This window comes from Protopterus annectens, chromosome 6.part0 (assembly GCF_019279795.1).
Source record: "Protopterus annectens isolate FY-2018-M chromosome 6.part0, PAN1.0, whole genome shotgun sequence".
NCBI lineage: Eukaryota > Metazoa > Chordata > Ceratodontiformes > Protopteridae > Protopterus > Protopterus annectens.
Window position 1 is genome coordinate 984,958,439 of NC_056737.1, and position 22,053 is coordinate 984,980,491.

Genomic DNA, 22,053 nt, shown 5'->3' on the forward strand with positions numbered 1-22,053 from the left:
TCAGCCTGAATTGTTAAAAAAAAAAAAAAAAAAAAAAAACTAGGCACACTGTATGCACTCATATAAGAAAGAAAATCTTCTAAATCAAATTCCCGGAACATAAACCTGACCTTAAATTAGAAAAAAGTATACTAGATTGTATAAAATATGTCAGAAAGTAGCATTTTTGGCAAAGGGATCATAGTTTCTATGTAGGCAAACTATACAAGATTAAACTACTTAAAACATGATTGAAGTATAAACCCAAAAAGCATCCTAACATAACTCTCACTGCACTACTTAATTAATCCCCAAAATATAGCTTCTTAAAAAAATGCATGTAAAATAACCTCAGAACTAGAGCAGAAAACCATCCTCGAAGACAGACTGTTTGTAAAACCCACAGAAACTACCTAAAGCCCTTTTTTCTTGCATCCTGTTGAAATGAATGGGAAATTGTAATTAATTTTATAAAATGATAAATTAAATTTATGGGGTCTGGTTCATGTGATGTGTGAAACTTCTTGTCCTTTAAGGTTAGGGGCCTTGATTTCATGGTTTGAAGCCCCACCCACTTGTGATGAATCTGGTTCCCTAATTGTTTTTGTGACCTTGTGTGCTGCTGACCTTCAGCTACTCACTGACCAGCCCATTGTCTCCATCCTTTGTTCCCAGTATTATCTTACAAATGGGAGTTGACCCTGTACTCTCATTACTACCCACCTGTGAGGGGCCGCCTTAGTATGGTGAGAAGGGGATAGAGCAACGGCTCTGTTGGGAGAAGGAGGTGCATGACTTACCTGAAACATTGTAGTGTTGCTGCAGAGGACTTCTTGTTAACTATAACCTGTCCTTGTGCTGGCATAGGTGGGAGGGTGAGCAATGGCTTTGTAGATGACACTGCCCCCCCACGAATGTGGTGATATGTTTTCATTTAGCTTTGCCTCAAATGTGTGTTGTACTGCTCAGTTATGTCCAGTATCACCAGTGGCATTCACTTGCCTGGCTGTACAGTCCCAGCATGTCCCCCAACACTTCTCCCCACTAGAGATGAGCAAGTATAAGCCTCATTATTCTTCCTCCTCCTCTGCAAGCTCCAACCACACACCCAAGCAACTAATTACGCTCTAGTTGCCTGGCTTATATCTAGGGCTTTATCCCTGTAAACCTTCATAATTGGCTTGGTAACTTAATCTTACAGAATGATGATATAACAGACAGAGCACACATCCATATGTTTGTATAGACACCCATCCATATCTACTCACACTCACACACATCCATATATTCTCACTGATATACTTCCATTTGTACTCCCACACAGGCATGCATTAATATGTACTCACGTGTGCACACATATCCATATGTACTCACATGCAGACACAAATAAATATGTACTCACACACAGACACACATCCATATGTCCCCACAGACACACATCCATATGTCCCCACAGACACACATCCATATGTCCCCACAGACACACATCCATATGTCCCCACAGACACACATCCATATGTCCCCACAGGCACACATCCATATGTCCCCACAGACACACATCCATATATACTCACGCGCAGACACAACTTCCATATGTTCTCAGACACACATGCATGTGCTCACATATATGCACTTTTCCCTTTTACTTCTGTGGGTACTTTAGCCTACTGCAAAAGCATTTGTCGGTATAGTTTGTCTTTATTTCCTTTACCTGTACTCCACAATAACCAAAGGAGTGTAGTCTGTTTCCTTTATAAATGGTCTCTCCTATAATGGCTGTGGCACTAGAATTCCGAAATTATTTGCTCAGAAAACTGTTGTCAGCTTGTTATTTAACTTCACATCATTATGTATGATTTCCCACAGCAGTGATCCTGTTATTCACACATCTCCGTTATGGTGAGTACTTTTACACAACTCTACTTACCCATCATTGTTCATCACCCACTCACATTATAGTTGAGCCCTATTCTGTTCTAATAGGCCTCATTAGTTATACACAACACACAGCACAGTAATGCTTTGATAGGCAGGTTCTAATGCTCCATGTTTGGATCGCAGATTGACTAATGTATGTTAGGTTTTTCATACAGGTTTGTGCATATTGTGTGGTGTTGCATGTAGTGTCACATATCTGCCACACTGAAGGCTTTTAGAGAACTGTTATTCAGCTTGTCTAGGTAGTGTGCTCTGTCATTTGTGGATAATACTGTTACATAATAAGTTCCGTTTTGGATTATGTCATCAGTATACATACCAGCTGAGAAGTACTGTATAGATTGGTCTTTGCTGCATATGTGAGGCATGTTTACAAGCATACATAACCTCATTATATTTGTTGATATACAGATTTCAATGTGGCGGCAGACAGAAGCACAAAAGTTCTACCTCAAAGGGGGTACGGCCTGGCTATTCTGGTTGGGGGGGGGTCAAGTCACAGCATGGCAGTTAATTGGAAATGGCATAGTGCAGCAAGGTGATGCTCTGGGTGGACATGTCAGAGCATTGTATGCCTATTACTGTTGAGTGCCAACTATGAAGGTGAGGTCCTGCAATATGGCTTGTGAAATTGATGCAGTTAATGATGGCATTGGTGGAGGTGGTTTTGCCCTACATTTCTGATTAAAGATAAAGTATCTGTGCTGTCTGAAGGTGACTGTTGTATCTTTTGGGGGCATTGCCCTGTAGGATGTGGTGGGATCTGGTTATTTATTTCTGTGGATGATTGATGTTCGGAGCAAACCTCATACTCATAATTTTGAGTCTCACTCCACTTCTCAACATAGCACCTTCAGTTCACTGTTACATTCAAGGGTGCTGCTCCAGTTTCTACATACTCTTTATGTCAGCATTGTTTCCTAATATCAGGTAACTGAATCACACGTCACTCCAGTAGATACCTTTGTGTTCTCTGCTGTTAAAGGCTTCACACACTGCATTTTACTGGATTGCAAACCATCTAAATATTTTTCATGGACATGCCACATGTTGGTTGTGTGTCCTCTAAAATGGTTTTGAATCTGGCCTCTGATCTGACTTGAGGTGCAATTCCATTGCACTCGCACCTCTTCAAAAATAATTATATTTTTATTGTGTTGCATGGGTTACTTGTACTGGGTGTAGAGCCATTCCTCTGAGGGGACCAAAAAAAGGCAGATTTCTAGTTTGCAAGTATAACATGCCTGCAGTAGTCATAACATACATTCTTAATGTTATATACATAGCAGTTTATTATTTATAGAAAAATAGGTGGTAAGTTTTAAATAATAATAGTAAGTAGGCACTTTGTTTGTTTACTGCGATAGTGCACTGAAGGCACTATATCTATTTAAGTTTGTTTGTTTACCGGAATAGTGCACTGAAGGCACTTTATTTATTGAAGTTTGTTTGTTTACTGGGATAGTACACTGATCACAACATATTTATTTAAGTTTGTTTGTTTACCAGGATAGTACACTGATCACAACATATTTATTTAAGTTTGTTTGTTTACCAGGATAGTACACTGATCACAACAGGCCATTTGCATGCACAGCCTGGCTGAAGAAATTCACAAAAAATAAAACTAGACTTGATTACAAACACTGAGTAATTTGCAGAGGGTACAAAGTCCAGCAGACAATCGAAACAGTGAGCAAATATTACTAACAGAAAAGAAAAACAAATGTGGATTAATTTTGGTAGTAAATATGGGAGGTAAGCAGCAGATGAGAATAGAGAGTAGAAGTGATGTAGATGAGGGGAGAGTTAGGTAACAAGTCCAGCAGAAAAGCACTTACAGTAATTTTTTTGATGGAGGTGTATTTTCAGTTGTACTTCAAAAATGGGAAAAGAGGAGATTTCTTCTTTTGGGGGTGGGAGAGAGTTGCCAGAATTTGGGTACAAGAATGGAGAAGGAGTGGTCAGTATAGTGTACTTTGGTTTGGGAGGGTCTGGAGGAAGGGAAAGAGTCAAGTGGGAGGAGTTGAGGCAGTTGTAGGAGGTGTTTTTATTATGGAGTTTGCCAGCAAGAGGCAGGAAGGCAACTGGATGGAAGAGACCGTAGGTGTAGCACAATTCTGTAGGTGATTGAGGGTCATCTGACTTTGGAGAGGGTGGTGTTTCTGTGTGTGTGTGTAGGGGAGGGAGGTGGAAGTGGTAATAAATTGGCATATTTTGTTTTCAGTGGTATGTAGAGTGGATGAGTGTTTTACAGAAAGCGGGCTCCTTTGCCTTTTGCAGCTCTAGCTGGTTTGGAGATAAAGGGAGATATTTTCCAGGACCAGAATAAAAAAGATTAACTTCTTTTTAACTCGGATTACCACCTGTGTCTGTCAGTAATCAGCTCTCCGCCCGGCAGTTGGCCTGTTTGTTCTCCATCAGTCATTCAGACAGCCAACAGAGGTGGTTTGCAGCTTTTTTATGTGAGCCTGAGATTGGATGCACTTGTCAGAGTGCCAAGGAGGAGACATGCAAGTGGCTGACTGTGAAAGACATCCCAGTACTTCCACAAGGGGCATTTTCTTCAAAACAATCCTGCCCCTCCCCCAGAAGCACAAGAGGTGATTTACCCAGTCTCACCAGAGGAATCACAACTATCTAGTGTGCCCGTTAGTGCACAAAATCCTCCCCACCCCCTGAGAGAGGTGAGAAGAGACCCTCAGAGTAGCTCAACTTTGTAGGTGAGTAGAAATCGTATGACTTTGGAGAGGCTGGGCCTCTAATCAAACCTCAGTTACCTGAGCTGCAATCAGGGCTCCATCTCTTTTTGCCATACGGCCAGGCATGTAATTGTTCTTTTTATTCTTGTATGGTGAGAATTGGTTGGTAAGTAACAGCCCACCTGTATGGTCCCATTGAGCAGCCTGCCCTTCTCCTTTGGAACACCCTCCTGTGCAGTGCCTCGTTTGAACTCTACTTGAATGCTGCTTTTCTGTAGTAATCTGCCCATTAACTTACCCTGCCATTGCAGTTGAACAAAGACAACATGTGCGCAGCAGGCTTGTGCTCCACAGGTGTAACACCTAATGCTTCTCAAGGGTCACCCAAGTGGCAAGCCAGAACTGCCTCCCTCTCCCCAGAGTGGGTGAACCGGCCACTGCTGTGTTCTTTCAGCACCCAAACAGCTTAACCAACTGTTTACTCAACTGGGTCATAGTAGTCAAGGCTTCATGCCTCTTTAACACAGAGATGGAGGCTTTATTATTTGCTTTTTATGCAGTGCCGTACACATTCTGTGTTTATAAAAATTTTTAAAGAATTAAAACTGACAGTAGTAGGTCAGCTGTTTACATCAAGTCCTGAACTCCAAATATTGAATTCTTGACTCTCAAACGGAAAATGGTTTCATTTATTAGTTGGTTTGCATATTATTGTAGATAGTTTTGTTATAAAAAATTAAATTAGCTATGTGATAAAAATCTCACGGTAAATATGATTTCACAGACATTCTTTTCATTCTTGCTTGAGTCTTTACATTGAAGACAAGTTCTTTGTATTTTATTCATTCCGTAATGTTTTCATTTGATATCAAGTTACAAGAGGAAACAGTGGTGTCTAGCGAAGAGATTGATGAATTGTATGTGAGAAGACCTGCGACAGTCAGGCATGAATGTCGAAGAAGGTAGGAGGGCGGCACTGAGTCAAAAGAGATGGAGACCGTTGACATGACACCCCGAGCATATGTATAAAATGGGATAGAGAACGTAGATGATGAAGTTACAGTAAGTTTCATTTCACATCAGTGCATCTTCACGTTAGTATAGAGCAGTATGAATTTAGCACTAAAAGAGGCAGCAGAAATAAAATTAAAAAAGCAGTTTATAAAAACATCTAAATGAACATTTTATGCATTTTTTTCAAGTCTGCTTTCTGTATCGAACGTTTAGCAACAGTGGATGCCCTTTTGACTCATTCATTTCATTTTACTCAGACCAGATGCAGCACCCCTTGCTACCCCATGGGAATCTTCTTCCTGGATGAGAATATCTTATTTATACTCCCATATTAATTATGGTTTGGGTGAATAGAGTCTAGTACCATTGGGTCATTACCCATTGTCTGTTCATTTTTTTCCTGAATCTAGCCTAACTCCTCCCTTGATGGCTGACATGTTGAGTTGGCAAAGCACGTACCTGCTGTGCTTTCACTGAGGCACACAGTACGTACTGTGAGGGCTATCTCACTAAAGTGTTTTGGCAAGGTGAGGTACAAGTTGTCTCTTTTGTCTCCGACACCTTTTCAACCAGAAGGTACTGATGTTGCTGCAGACAGGACCTTCTGCCTCCTTCAAGGATGGGCGCGCTGTTGTCATCCACTCTCTTCATCTCTCTGTTAACTCACTTCACCTCCACCAGAGCCCCTGGTATGGCTGAGGTTGTCTGTGTTACAGTAACTGCGTTATTCTTGTATCCTTCAAGCTGGAGTCCTGTAAGCAGAAATATATGTATACACATCCACCAGGTTGTCACTTAATGTTGACAGCTAAGGTCACAAATGGATCATGCTGAAATAAGAAATACAAACTCATAAAAAAGAATTATAGTAAACTGCAATTGTCGTGCACTACTTATGGTCTGGTAAAAAAAATGCTTTTAACAGAAATGGAGTATACCTCTCAATGGTCCAGAATTTTGTAGAGTATCAATATTTGTGCCTTATAATTTTGGTCATTTGTGTAAAATTTGTGGCTTTCTGGGAAATCTTTAAGGACTGCAGTCACTAAATAGTGACAGACAGCTGAGTTGGAAACATTATGTACTTCACAAAATGCATACTAACACAAATCCTATTATTCTAGCAACTTTCTAAGTTTGTAGAGGACTATATTTAAAATCTCCCCGTGGTCTTGGGCCTTTGTCCTTCCATTATCTTTGGTTTTGCCCAGAATTCTTGTACAAAGATGGTGAGAGGTATGAAATAGAGCATGTCCATTGGAGGAAAGATGTGTTGAGTAGTTCCTCTGCATTGAATGGTCTGTTGAGTAGGTTTTGTGTGCTTTTTCCTTCAGACTGTGTTGCTTCTTTACTGAAGCCAGCAGCGTAGCTACTGTGGTCAGCACAGTGGTGTTGCACAAAGTCCACTGCTGCATACCATATCCTCTTGCTTTGCTAAAGAATACTTCATCCATCTGTAGGTAGCTCATTAAGGGATGTTTACCATGTTACATTATAAAATGTGGCCTTAATGGCTGCACTGCTGAGGAATGCCGAGTCAGAATACCCATTAGGAACACTGGTTGTGGGTTACCATGTCCTGGCAGTAGGGTTTGGCCATTTAAAGTGTATAGGAGTAACACCATAAGTAATACAGAAATGCATTACTATTTTAAGTAAAACAGTTGTCATCTACTATATTTCTCAGTGAAAAATCCACAAGAACTATTTCACATGTTTTTCTCTGTTTAATCTGTCGTTTTCAGGTGCATCCAAACCCAGATCGGCCTCCCCATCTCCGACTGAAAGTATACGAGTTTGCTGGAAGAGTGGTTGGAAAGTGTTTGTACGAATCATCCCTAGGCGGTGCATATAAACAACTTGTGAGGGCTAGATTTACACGATCTTTCCTGGCACAGATCATTGGTCTCCGAATGCATTATAAGGTAACTGTACAATTTACATTGTACTAAAAGCAGGGGTCTGTTTCCTGTCTGTACTTAAATAAGAATCTGATTTCTAGTTAATACTGTTCCTTTAGCTACCAATGTATTTATGTAGTTCTTTGTGCATAACTGGACACATCTGCTTAGATGAAAAACAGTGTAAACTGTTAGAGTGCAAGTGAGCATTTCACAAGATGGGACATTGTTTTAAGGCTGATGTTAATATAAAAACAATGCAACAAAGTATCAGTTTTAAATGGAAATGTATTGTATTGTACTTCATTTGTAGAAACCTTCTAGGAGCAGCTAGCATTTGTATTAAATAAATTCTGACAAACTTGTGTCATTCCTACTTCCTGTCTGGTAATTATATTAGAACATCCTATTGGAGAAATGCATTTAACACTTTAGGATAGTGAACCAAAGTCGTGTTTTATTTAGTCTGCAGCTTAAACTCCAACCTCTGTCTCACTAAGGAGCAACCTTAACTTAGCAGGGTCGGTGTTATTTGCCTTTCTGTTTTATAGTTACCTGGGTAGACAAAGAAGAGACTTAGCCTGGCTTGATCACCTGATAACATTGGTGTAGTCTGGAGGTGAATTTCTCTGGACAGTCTCTTGTTTTTATTATTTTCATGTGTGCTATCACCTACAGTTGCCTACAGAGAATGAACTGTATCTCACAACTGCCATGGAATAATGGACAACGTTAGAAGACAGAGTGAAAAAGCAATGGCTGTTGTTTGTTGGTCCAGACTTCACAGAGAATTGTAAACTACAATGACTTTAACTCCTAATAAAATCAGTAAATTTAGGTTCTCCTTTCTTAGCAGGTAAAAATTACTAAGCATTTCAGATGTTTCCTTTCCTCGACCATATAAACCATTGGCTTAGGTCTCAAGTAAGCATCAAATACATTGCTTTAAAGCAAGGGAGATTTTACTCTAGGTAAAAAAGCATTGAACGAAACCAGAAGAGCTAGTTTTAGAAAAAAAATGTTTGTATCACAGAAGGACTGCATGAATACATGTATACATCTGTGTCAGAGGTATATTTGCAAACAAATATAGCATCATTCACAGTACAGAATTCATGGTGCTTTAAATCCTAATATTAATGTTTGAGGACAGAAAGCTCAGATATCCTGCATTCCAGAGAAGGAGCCGGTCACTGTCACTGTGCTGCGGACTTTGTGGTCATGCATATGAGGGCTGCAGGTAAATGAAATCAATCTTATTTTACTCCCATTGTGTATCTGAATCTCTGGCCTTTTCCTGTTTTCATATAGACTGTACATTTGAGGTGTGTGTGTAATCTGTCTTTACTTGCCTGAATGCATTAATAAAGTCTTAGAAAAAATCTGTCTGTCAGTTAAGTGAGGGTTAAAGTTATGAACTGTTTGCTGTAGTACAGTGTTCAGTTCCATCAGCCTCCATTTGTCTACTTTGTGGCTGTAAGCAAGTCACTTAAGCAGATAGTGCTGTGGGACATTTGGGGAGATGGGTTAGGTTCCCAAATGTGTTTACTATTAAAATCTCACAGCTCAAAAGGTCGAGTGCATGTATCTCCACAACCTTTCCATGAAGGTCAACATGCCAAATACTGAAATACATGAACATAATACTGAACGCCGAAACTCCCTACCACTCCGGACCCAGGAACAGCTGCTAACATGAGTTCAGAAGGGGGACAAGATTGGACAGTCAGTAATGCCATTATTTGACATTCTGACTCTCAACATGTGGGATCCACTCTATGTGATCTGCAGTCATTTCATGCCTTTATTTATAAGACCTACAGTTACATGTACAAGATTTGTAACAGTTGTATTAGAGCATCTGATCATCATGGTAAAATAGATTAATTTAAATAGAGTGCTTGTCAGTGTAATTTTTTTTGCTCTCTTTATTGTAAGATTTCTAACAGTTTTGCCATTTTATTTGACTGTCACAGTAAAACCTCTATACATTTGTCATAGGACATTGTACCTGGGTCATGCAGTTGGTCCAAAAAGAAGTCTACCACCTGACTAACAAACTGCATACATTAGAATTTGCTGAATTCTCTAAATGGAGGGCAGGAACAGTATTAGTAGACCAGATATTTTGCATCTGTCCTGTAATCCAAAAGATCTTTCTCTGGTGTGGGCTTTTGCACAGTATTATAACAAACTTGTCTTCTTGTCAAAGTCATTTATTATCTGGCCTAACTGTCAGGCAATGAAAATCTCCATGTGTGAGAACAATGTTTATGTCAGGCTGCTGTCCTGTTTTGGCACGTGTCATATAAAAGCAGTGTTGTCCTGTCCATCATTCGTTTTTCTGAAGAGGGTCAAGGGACAGCTGAGGGCTATACGGCAAGCAAAGGGCATAATGCATGAACTCAATCCTAGACAGGTTGCCAATCCATTGCAAAATATGTGCACTTCACATTTCAATATATCTTTGGCACATGGGAAAAACCCTCGCTTTCATTGGAAGGACATGCAAATCCTACAGAGAAGACACCTCTGCTAGAAAGTGCATCAGAGAATTAAGGTAACATTGCAAACCATTGCACCATGGTACCTTGCATAACATCCTCAATACGTTTTCACCTTAAGTAGTCTGTCGTGACTGATAAATATTACAAATGTTACGATTTTTTGATACTGTGAGTAAACAGTTACTGAACTGTACATGAGAAATATTGAGTAATGACTTTTTGGAATCAGTAAAAGTGTGCCTGTGCAAGCAAAGAGCTGCTATGCTGTCAGTCAGTGTCTATTTCTGTCTGTCTCAGGATTCATATAATACTTAATATGAACACTTAAAAATGAAACTAAAGTACTAAGATAATGAGACTTAAATCTTTGAAAACTCTTCAGTTATAGAAACAAAATGCATCAGATAGAAAATAAACAGTTTAGGGCTGAAGCTGGAGGAAACGTCTATGCCTTACTCTTCACTGATGAAAAGTATACCAGAAAGACAGAAGCTGGGACTGAAAGAATCCTAGAATGTACTTGGTAACTGGGCCATGTGCCTATTTATGCCTTGCTGGTACTAACCCGAAACCTTTTCTCCTTTTTTCAAGAAGAGATAGTTTAGTCATACCTGGTGTGAATTTATGAACACCCATCCAATTATTTAATTCCTTGTAAAACGAAGATATTGTGTCACATTGTTCGAACTGGAGAGGAAGTTGGTTCTAGGCAAAGGGTAGTCATATGACAAGTCTCTCTCCACTCTGATTTATTTATTTGCTGCAGCAGGTTCATATCTATGGATCTGGTTTGATTTGTGAAGAAATAAAGCGGCTTAGACTGCCGGATTCCAAATGGGCCAGAAAGCAAGGCACATATCACCTGTAAAGAGTCTATAGGATACTGAATGCAAGGACAAGGCCTCCAGCCTCACTTGATAGCTCAGGTCCTTTAGTCCTACGATCTTTTTTTGTCAGGAACTTTTGGATTCTCTTCAGTTGCTTGGTATGTTTAGTAAGATAAACCCCAAAGGATGGCATTGTATTCTATGATGGACCTGATCAATGCAGAGTAGATAGGGGTCAAGACATCTTTGGACCTAGAGGAAATGTCCTTTGCAATCTTTGCAACTATTGCAACTTGATGGTTAAAGGAGAGGGAGTTAGCGGCCCATGTTCCAAGGTCTATTACAGCATCTTAGTTTGTAGTGAGGTGTTTTCTGTATGAGAAGCTGGGTGGATGGTTTATTTCCCAAATGCAACAATATTGCATTTTTGTTTTTTTAGTTTTAGTTTGTTTCATTGCATCAGCTATTCACACGTGTAAGTTCATTTACAACATGAAGTACAACATCTGCTTTACACTCGTTGGCAGACTTGGTGTGATTCTGAGTTTTGATTTGGAAATCAGAGAAGTATGTGGGAAATAGCCCTGTGGTACCCCATTATTTACTTTCATGTTGTTTGCAGACATACGTGCCACCCTCACAGTATAAGCTCTGTTCTTCAGCCAATTAGCTATCCATGTATCTATATAGATATTGATTTGGAGCGTATTTAGATTTTTGATAATGTTGGCATGCAGTATAATATCAAATGCTTTGGTGAAGTGAAGATGTGCTGTATGGACAGAATGACCACTGTCCACAACTTGCATTATCCTCTCAAAAAATGCCAGATGCTTTAGACAGACTCTTCTTAAAGATCATGTGCTCTCATCCTGTAAAGTGGGCTCTCATCCTGTAAAGTGGGCTCTCATTATGTAAAGTGGGCTTTCTGATTTTAAAGTAAACAGTTTTTACTTTAGTTTCTTCAGTGGTGCTATGCTTATTAAGTATAAGTAAATTTGTATTTATATTTACTGTAAGCTGAGCAGCTGTCCAGTTACTTCCTGATTCCGTGTCACGTGATGCAATTTTAACACCAACAGTTTGTAGTGGGTAGGTGTTTCATGCAGTCTGCACCAAATTACAGCTTACAATTGCAACACAGTCACTAAATCAACAAATAAATGTAGTTATACTCCAGTAAAAGCAGATTAGAACATAATAAGATTCCTTATAAAGCGTATAATGATCAGCGAGTAGTATAGTAGCATAGATGTAACACAAATAGCTGTCTACCGTGGGATAATAAGAAACATTATACACTTTACAAGGTGTCTTATTCTATTCTAATTTCCTTTTACCTCCTTTAGTGTGAGGAATATATAATCTTGGTATACACTGATTTTTATATATCATTTAATAAGCATGAAACATGTTTCTTTTTTTATTATCCAGTTGATCCGTTACTTTTTGGGGCCAGTGAATCACCCCAAGACTGTAAGTTAGCAGGGGTGCCAGAAGCTTGAAGGCTAGTGGAGGTACAGATGGGCACTCAGTGACCCAAAAAGACATTTTTTAAGTCTTTTAACTATTTACTATGACAAAAGAAGTACACGTGATATGAACTGTTTATAGTGTCAGTTGGAGTTGCATTAAGAATAATTCCACATAAATTTCATATAAAATTCCAGTGTGAGACTACTACCTTTTTTACCTCATTCTGAGTCTGAATGAGACACATGTTGTCACCTGAATACATAATCACCGAGAATACTGTTAACTAACAACTTGTGTGTCATGAACTTGGATGAATACAGTCAAGGGGGAGGGACGGGTTTGCAGGCAACACTGGCAAAGTACCCTGGGGTTCCTCTGTGGTATTTGGGCATTCAGTATTCAAATTAAATAGTGATGAACAGCAGTAGTAATTGCTGATAAAGTACCTTGGGGTTCCTCTGTGGTATTTGGGCATTCAGTATTCAAATTAAATAGTGAAATAGTGATGAACAGCAGTAATAATTGCTGAAAAGCAGGGACTCTCTACTTCCATTCCGTTTGTGGCCATAGTCCTGTTAGCTCACTGTACAGTTTATACTGTAAATCTGGAAATAGCAACACTGTATACGTCAGTTATTTCCACATTCAGAACGTAAAGTGTACGGTGGGCTGTCAGGATTATAGTCAGAAACAGACAGCAGCCATGTTTCTGCTTTGCCTGGCATATCCTTGCTTGCTGGGGGCAATGAACACTTGTTCTAATTTTGACTAGAAGAACACACACGCACATGCGCATGCATGCGCCCATGCTCACATATAAAACCATGGACTTTTGCCACCTAAATCTGGATTAAAATTTTTCAGTCCTACTAGCATTTTAACTATAGAAATATAATGCAAACTCGAAAGTAAATGTCAGTTAAAGAAACAAGACAAACTTTGGATAATCAAGCATTGCTTCTACAGAAACAATGCCATTATCACATTTTCACTTGATGCCATTTATAAAAAGTAATAATGACAGTTGACCCCGACAGTTCTTGGAAGGACATAAAACTGATCAAAAAACACAGCCACCTGTTGAATGAGTCATGCGCGTAACTTGTTCTTATCATTGGAATAGTTATTTACTCTGTAGTATACTGGTTTGGGACTCTGTTCAGTCAGTGATAAGTAGCCATCTGGCAATTTGCAGAATTTGGATTTAGGTAAACCTTCTGGCATCTGTTATATGTAATATGGGCAACCCATGGCATTATTCACAAGATTATGTAATTAGTAATTCTATTACAACATGCTCTCACATGGACAATGTGCAGGACCATCAGATAACCTGTGGCATGTTTTCAAGTTTTGTAGAAGCAAGCTGGAGTACTTGGCAAAAACCTGCACAGAGAACACTTGCACTTCCACAGAAAGCTCCCAAGATTAGAACTGATCTTGACAGCAAAGCACTGTGGGGCAACCGTGCTAACTGCTATGTTACAATCAAAAGGTTTAAGACAAATAGCAGCAGCTAATACTATCCCCACTCCAAAATCATATCTTTTGGTTCTGTACATTACTGTTTATATCACTTGATTAACATCTGGCACAAACCTATATTGAGTAGAAAGGACTTTAAAAATTCAAAATACAATAAGTGATCCTTAACTGTTCAGCATTTTTAGACAGTCTGTCCAAAGAACACTGTCTGTTTTAACTTATTTTTGCTCTTTGTATTTAAAAACGTACGTCTCAGAGCAGTTCAGCATTTTGTTCCTTAAATTTTCAGGAAATATTCCTATAATAATTATGTGTAATGCACAACAGGACTGGGCTCCTACCCTCAAAGATAAAGGAAAGGCAGTATCTTGGATTTTAAAGAAAAAAACAATTCCGATGTAATTTTTTATGCCTCGACATATTCACAGGTGAAAAAAATACTTGTGTTATTATTATTGTATAAAAATATGAAAAAATACTATACAGAAACACATACTCCTTTTAGGTCTGCCACACCAACATTATATTTATGCTTTTGATAGTTTTCATTTTACTTTGAAGAGAACTGAATATTACATATTTGTTTTCAACTGACTGTTTTGTAGAAGTAATGCTGTGTCAATTTGCAAGGGGCATTCTGGTCTGAATTGTGCCCTAATGTCAATTGATATTGCCTCTACTGCATCAAGATAGTCGTATGAGATTTTTGGACAAGATCCCTTGCTAACCCTACTTTGACTTTGTTTTGAAAATTCTGATTGATTTTAGAGAAAGTAGACCAAAGAATCTCAAATATGGGATACTTCAGAGTATGTAAAATAGAAATGGCACAAGGTATTTCTTGTTTTCCTAGAAAAGAGTATTTGTATGTTCCCATTTCATAGGAACAGACCAGTAATATGATTCAGATGCATACTGTGTGTTTTAGCTATACAAAATGTAAAATATATTTTTTATGAAATAAATGGCAAAACCATAACATTCATATGACTATGTAAGACTACTGTGGTACTTTGCAATAATGGGCCATAAGTATTATAACAAATTTATCAGAATAATGACCATCAGGTACAAATTGCTGTTAGCTAATGGTTCCAGTTGTAAAGACATATTCATAATATATCTTCAGGTGATGCTGTATACAACACACCAGTGCAATGGGGGGGGGGGGGGGGGTTCACAAAGTCAAGTGACAAAAAACTTAGAACAACTCAGTGTAAACAGCAGAAGTTTGTTACAGCACCCAAACTGAGAACAAAATTATAATGCAACGTCAGACTTTAGCAGTATGTACATAATTAAAGCTTCATGAACATAGGTTCATAGGTAGGTACTAGGCTGTTAGCCCTAGGGCCTATATAAGCCTAGCCAAACGGTACCCTGGCTTTTGCCACCCAAGAAAATTATTTTCCTGTGCCCTTGTCATGCAGAGCCACAGAAGTGATCCCCAGAGTGAATTTCTCATCTCCCATCCAATCATCAAGATTTTTCTTGAGTGCTAATGAGGAGCTTTGTTTGATATAGATAGGTAGTTTGTTCTAGAGTATGGGAAGTCTCTGGGACAGGAATCCATCCCTCCAGCATGTTATGTTTATTTTGGTGACAAGGTTTAGGTCCCTAGAGCATGTAGCTCGGAGGGATTGGAATTTCATTAAGTAGAGCATGTCCAACAGCTCTGGGTTTGACATAGCTTTGTATGTTAGGCAGAGATCGCCTTTGTGTAGGCAATATGCGACAGAGTAAAGCTGGAGTTTTTTTAGATGGTCTGTGTAGGGCATCTGTTTGAGCCTGGTAATCCTCTTTGTGAGGTATTTCTGTGGCCTTTCCAGTTGTTGTATATGTCTTGTGAGGTACATAACCAAAAGGGGCGTTGTACTCTGTAATGGGTTTAATGAGTGATGAGTAGAGGGGAAAAACGACCTCTTTTTTTTCCTGGATGAGATACCTTTTGTGATGAGGTGTGCCACATAGAAGGATTTCCTGACTACTGTGGCAATGTGATTATCAAAGGAGAGACTACTGTCCACCTGTGTCCCAAGGTCTCTTATCACACTTTCGGTGTTAAGTAGACTACCGCCTGTGTGGTAGTTCATGGGTACAGAGTTTTTACCAAAAGGGATGACCATGCACTTTTTGGCATTGAGCTTGAGTCCATGGCTTTGACACCAGGCATCTGTCTCAGTGAGGCCCTTTTGTAGGATATCCACATCGTTAGGAATTTTGATTATGGCTCCTAGTTTGCAGTCATCTGCGAACTTTGTTAGCCAAATACCTTCTCTGTTAGCCTGTATTTCAGAGAAGTAGATAACCGAACAGGAGAGGACCTAGGACTGAACCCTGTGGTACTCCACTTGTCACTGGTCTGAAGTTGGATTTAGAGTCTGCTACTTTCACAGTCTGGGTTCTGTCAGTGAACCAGTTGGCAACCCATCTTGTGACATAGGGATTTATACCTAGTTTAGTGAGTTTGTTTATAATTCCAGAGTGGGGGATGGTGTTGAAAGCCTTGGCGAGATCTAGATAGGCTGTGTGAACCACCTTACCCTCATCTACGGCTTTGGTGACCGCTTCAAAGAAGTCTATCTGGTTTAGGAGACATGATCTGCCTTTTACAAACCCGAACTGGGTAGGGTTCAGAGTTTGGAGATTATCAATGTCATTGTTTATAAGTTCCATGAGGATACATTCCATAGCCTTGCAGACCAGGCTTGTCAGGCTAATGGGGCGGTAGTTCCCGGGGTCTGTGGTAGCTCCCCCTTTGTGGAGTGGGATAACCGTTGCTGTGCGCCATTCAGTGGGCACAAAGCCTGAGGTGAGGCAATAATTGAAAATGGTACTTAGGTGGGGTGCCAGTTCGTTCTGTAGTTCTTTAATTTGATTATAAAACTTTATGGTAATAACATGGTGGTTAGCTATTAAACAAACTTAAGACTGCAAGTATAAAGTCAGAGCTTCAGGAGCAGCATGCCATTTTTGTGGTGAAATATGATATTTTCCCTTCTTTATTTAGTTGTTATTGTAAGCTATTACTGTACTCAACGTACTCAGCAAAAGTTCATCACAGCAGCCAAAATGAAAACCGAACATAAAATGAAAGCCTTGAGAGGAAAGATACAGTCTACGGTTTAAAACCGAACATAAAATGAAAGCCTTGAGAGGAAAGATACAGTCTATGGTTTAAAACCGAACATAAAATGAAAGCCTTGAGAGGAAAGATACAGTCTATGGTTTAAAACCGAACATAAAATGAAAGCCTTGAGAGGAAAGATACAGTCTATGGTTTAAAACCGAACATAAAATGAAAGCCTTGAGAGGAAAGATACAGTCTACGGTTTAAAACCGAACATAAAATGAAAGCCTTGAGAGGAAAGATACAGTCTACGGTTTAAAACCGAACATAAAATGAAAGCCTTGAGAGGAAAGATACAGTCTATGGTTTAAAACCGAACATAAAATGAAAGCCTTGAGAGGAAAGATACAGTCTACGGTTTAAACTGGCAAGATATCACAAGACTCGGTAGTCTAGGACTTCCTGTGATTTCTACTGCAAAGAGACAATGGCAATAAAGACATATAGGTTCATAGCTTCTTAGGTTGGTACTAGGCTATCCGCCCTAGGGCCTATACAAGCCTAGCCATAACAATTTCCTGGCTGTTTCTTCCCACAGTATTTTCTTCCCTGGACCCCTGTCTAGCAGGACGACTGACGTGATCCCCGGGGTTAATTTCCTATCTCCCATCCAATCATCAAGTTTCCTTTTGAAGAGGACCAAAGAGGAGCTCTGCCTGACATGTATGGGCAGTCTATTCCAGAGTCTGGGTCAGGAACCTATCCCTCCAGCATGTTTTGTTCATTGTGATGACAAGGTTTAGATCCCTGGAGTGTGTCTCTCTGAGGGATTGGGATTTCTTTGTGTAGTATGTCCAAAAGCTCTGGGTTTGCCATGGCCTTGTATGTTAAGCAGAGATCGCCTCTGAGTAGACGATATGTGACAGAGTATAGGTGGAGTTTTTTTAAACGGTCAGCATATTGATTATTTTAGTGAGGTATTTCTGCGGCCTTTCCAGTTGTTGCAGATGTCTTGAGAGGTACATACCAAACTGGGCGTTATATGCTATAATGGGTCTAATGAGGGATGAGTACAGTGGGACAATGACCTCCTTCTCTCTAGATGAAAAGCCCTTAGTGATGAGGTGTGCCACATAGAAGGATTTCCTGATTGGTGTGGCGATGTGCTTATCGAAGGTGAGACTACTGTCCACCTGTGTCCCTAAATCTCTAGGCCATTATTTCCTGTTTTTGAAAGTCTATCTCTGTCTCCCTGTGTGACTTCATTAGAACCTTTCAGGTAATAACAGAGTATTTTGCTGCAAAACTTAACCAAGACTGCAATTCTAACCTCACAACCTCTGTTGCAGAACACTTCTGAAGCTGACCCCACAGCTTTAGCCACTTAAAACACCCTGGTTACAGTGCCATGTTTTTAAAAGTGAAAAAAAAATATTTTTTTACTAGTGAAATATAGAGAATTTTTACTTCTCATGTATTGTCAAATAAGGAAAGGGCCATTTATTGCATGCAGTGTACTGAGCAGAGGTTCACCACATTGCTCAAAGGTAATACTGTAATGTAAAATGCCAGACTGAGGCAGTAAAAAGACATGAACTAAAGTCACTGGAGCCATTTCTGCAAGGGTACATCTCTACTTCCATTTGATATTTCATTGAAAAACTTTCATATAATAAAATAGTTTATTCAGCTACAAAACACACTTAATACTATGATTCTTTGAAATTCCAGAGCAGCACTCATCTGAATTTGAATCTACAACTTTAACCTTTTGAAAGCCTTGAATTATAGCCACATGTTTGATTTCAACCTTAAGTTTGATGTGCATATTAACAATACTATAAAAATAGTCAATAAAAAACTTGGCTCCCTATGTAGGATTAAGCCCTTCCTTACCCCATTAGCTATAGGACTATTATTGCCCGTACCCACTTACTCTCTACCCTCCTTTATGCCTCCCTCATATTTACAAACTTGAGTAAAAATAGCAAACTCCTATAATAACATTGCTAGATTTGCCACTGGAGCTGCATACAGAACCCACCACTGTAATAACTTGGCTCAATTAGGATGGTTAGAATTGCCTAACCAGCTCCTATACAAACAAATTATAATTGCACATAAGATTCTTTATCAACCTGATAATACTCCCATACTCAATAACCTTATCACCCCATACAATAACCTTAAGACCCTGTGCTCATCCAACAGACCACTAGGACAAATAGTTAAAGCCTACAACACAGCCGGTGACTCTTTGTTCTCTAATTCCGTTGGCAAAACCTGGAACTCGCTGCTTACTGATCTTACTTTGGTTTCCTCAATAACCCTTTTCAAAAACAAACTTAAACAATACCTCAGTACACGCTGGCTATGCCCCTGTACTTACCTTGACTAACTCTTTCCTTTATCTCTAGGTCAAATGACACATTTTACTGTACTAAGTTTGTATGTCACTGTTAGCCCAAGAACAGTGTCTATCAACATGTTAGACTTAGGTTCATAGGTTCATACTAGGCTGTCTGCCCTAGGGCATTTATAAGCCTAGCCAGAGTGTGTATGGCTTTCGCCACCCATTTTAAATGAATTTTGCTATGCCCTTTTTCGAGGTTAGTATACTGTGCCTCTGTCTAACAGTGACACAGAAGTGATACCCGGGGTAAACCTACGATCTCCCATCCACTCATCAAGATTCCTCTTGAAGAGGTCAATGAGGGACTCTGCCTAACCTGGACTGGGATTTTATTCCAGAGTGAAGGGAGCCTCTGGGTTATGAATCTGTCCCTCCAGCATGTCCTATTTATTTCAGTGCTGAGGTTTAAGTCCCTTGAGCGCGTAGCTCGATGGGATTTGGATTTTCTGAGGTGCAGCATGTCCATTAATTCCGGGTTGGACATGGCTTTATACGTCAGGCACAGATCGCCTCTGAGCAGGCAGTATGCCACTGAGTAGAGCTAGAGTTTCTTTAACCGGGCAGCATACGGCATCTGTTTGAGCCCCTTGATCCTCTTGGTGAGGTACTTTTGGGGTCTTTCCAGTTGCTGCAGGTGTCTGGTAAGGTACATCCTAAAAGGGCATTGTACTCAATTATGGGCCTGATGAGGGATGAGTAAAGAGGCACGATGACCTCCCCTGATCTAGATGTGAATCCCTTCATGATTAGGTGGGCTATATAAAATGTTTTTCTAACCACTTTGGCCACGTGGTTGTCAAATGAGAGATTGCTATCAACTTGGGTCCCCAGGTCCCTAATTACTTCTTCTGTACTTAATGGATTACCACCTATGTGGTAATTTGTGGGCACTTTGTTTTTGCCAAACGGGATGAGTATACACTTTTTGGCGTTTAGCTTGAGGGCCATGGCTCTGGCACCAGTTGTCTGTTTCTATGAGGCCCTTTTGGAGGATGCTTGTGTCGGCTGGAGAGTCTATTATGGCGCCCAGTTTGCAGTCATCTGCGAACTTGGTCAGTCACAGTCCTTCCATGTTGGCCTGTACCTCCGAGAAATATATACCGAACAAGAGTGGTCCCAAGACTGAGCCTTGTGGGACGCCACTTGTAACTGGTTTGGAGTCTGACATGGCTCCAGCTATTCTAACCATGTGGGTTCTGTCCTTGAGCCAGTTTGCAACCCATCTAGTGACATAGGGGCTTATATTTAAGCTGGTGAGCTTATCTATAATGCCCGAGTGGGGTATTGTATCGAAGGCTTTTGCGAGGTCCAGGTAGACTGTGTGGACCACCTTCCCCTTGTCAATGGCCTTGGTGACTGTTTCAAAGAAATCAACCAGGTTTAAGAGGCAGGATCTGCCCTTAACAAAGCCGAACTGGGTAGGATCCAGTGTCTTTAGGTCCCCAATATCTTTATTTATAAGGTCCATGATGATCCTTTCCATAGCTTTGCAGACCAAGCTAGTGAGACTTATGGGGCGATAGTTTCCAGGATCCGTTGAGGCACCACCTTTGTGGAGAGGGACCACTGTTGCTGTATCTTTGGGCACATATCCTGTAGTAAGGCTGAGATTGAACAGTAGTTTTAGGTTTGGGTTTAGCTCTTCTTGGAGTTCATGTAGGACGCAGCCCGGGACACCGTCTGGTCCCATTGATGCTGTGTTTCTTGCTTTGGAGAGGGCAGCTCTTACCTGAGCATCTGAGATGTCATGGGGGCAGCACTCTGCTGGGATAGATATTAGCCCTTTTGGTGGGGAGGGGGGGGAGAAGTTTCCTCTCTCATCCCCTAAAGGGCCCATCACTATACCGGAAGAATGCAAAGTTCCTGTAATCACAGCTGCACAGGTAAAAAACACACTCTCCAAAGCCAAGAACACAGCATCCATGAGACCTGACAACATCCTAGGCTGCGTTCTACATGAAGTACAGAACGAAATGGCACCCCACCTAAGTACCATGTTCAATCATAGCCTCACCTCAGGCTTTGTGCCCACTGAATGGTGCAGAGCAACGGTTATCCAACTCCACAAAGGAGAACCACCACGGACCCCGGGAACTACCGCCCCATTAGCCTGACGAGCCTGGTCTGCAAGGCTATGGAACGTATCATCATGGAACTTATCAACAATGACATTGGTAATCTCCAAACTCTGGACCCTAACCAGTTCGGGTTTGTAAAAGGCAGATCATGTCTCCTAAACCTGATAGACTTCTTTGAAGCGGTCACCAAAGCCGTAGATGAGGGTAAGGTGGTTCACACAGCCTATCTAGATCTCCCCAAGGCTTTGGACACCATCCACCATTCTGGAATTATAGATAAACTCACTAAACTAGGTATAAATCCCTATGTCACAAGATGGGTTGCCAACTGGCTCACTGACAGAACCCACACAGTGAAAGAAGCAGACTCTAAATCCAACTTCAGACCAGGGTTCAGTCCTAGGTCCTCTCCTGTTTGGTTTCTACTTCTTTGAAGTACAGCAAAACACAGAGGGTCTTTGGCTAACAAAGTTCGGTTTACAGATGACTGCAAACTAGGAGCCATACTCAAAACTCCTACCGTTGTGGACATCCTACAAAAGGGCCTCATTGAGACAGATGCCTGGTGTCAAAGTCATGACCTCAAGCTCAATGCCAAAAAGTACATTGCCATCCCTTTTGGTAAAAACTCTGTACCCATGAACTACCACATAGGCAGTAGTC

The 22,053-nt window shown here is 40.3% G+C and overlaps 1 protein-coding gene across 2 annotated transcripts in view; it reads left to right on the forward strand.

The window, feature by feature from the left end:
- AREL1 (apoptosis resistant E3 ubiquitin protein ligase 1) overlaps positions 1 to 22,053 on the forward strand; it is a 1,112,453-nt gene that overhangs the window by 817,931 nt on the left and 272,469 nt on the right. For both annotated transcript variants that reach the window (XM_044074621.1, XM_044074622.1), the window contains one exon: positions 7,379 to 7,558. In XM_044074621.1, coding sequence (XP_043930556.1) covers positions 7,379 to 7,558 — 180 coding nt within the window. The remainder of the gene's footprint in view (positions 1 to 7,378; positions 7,559 to 22,053) is intronic.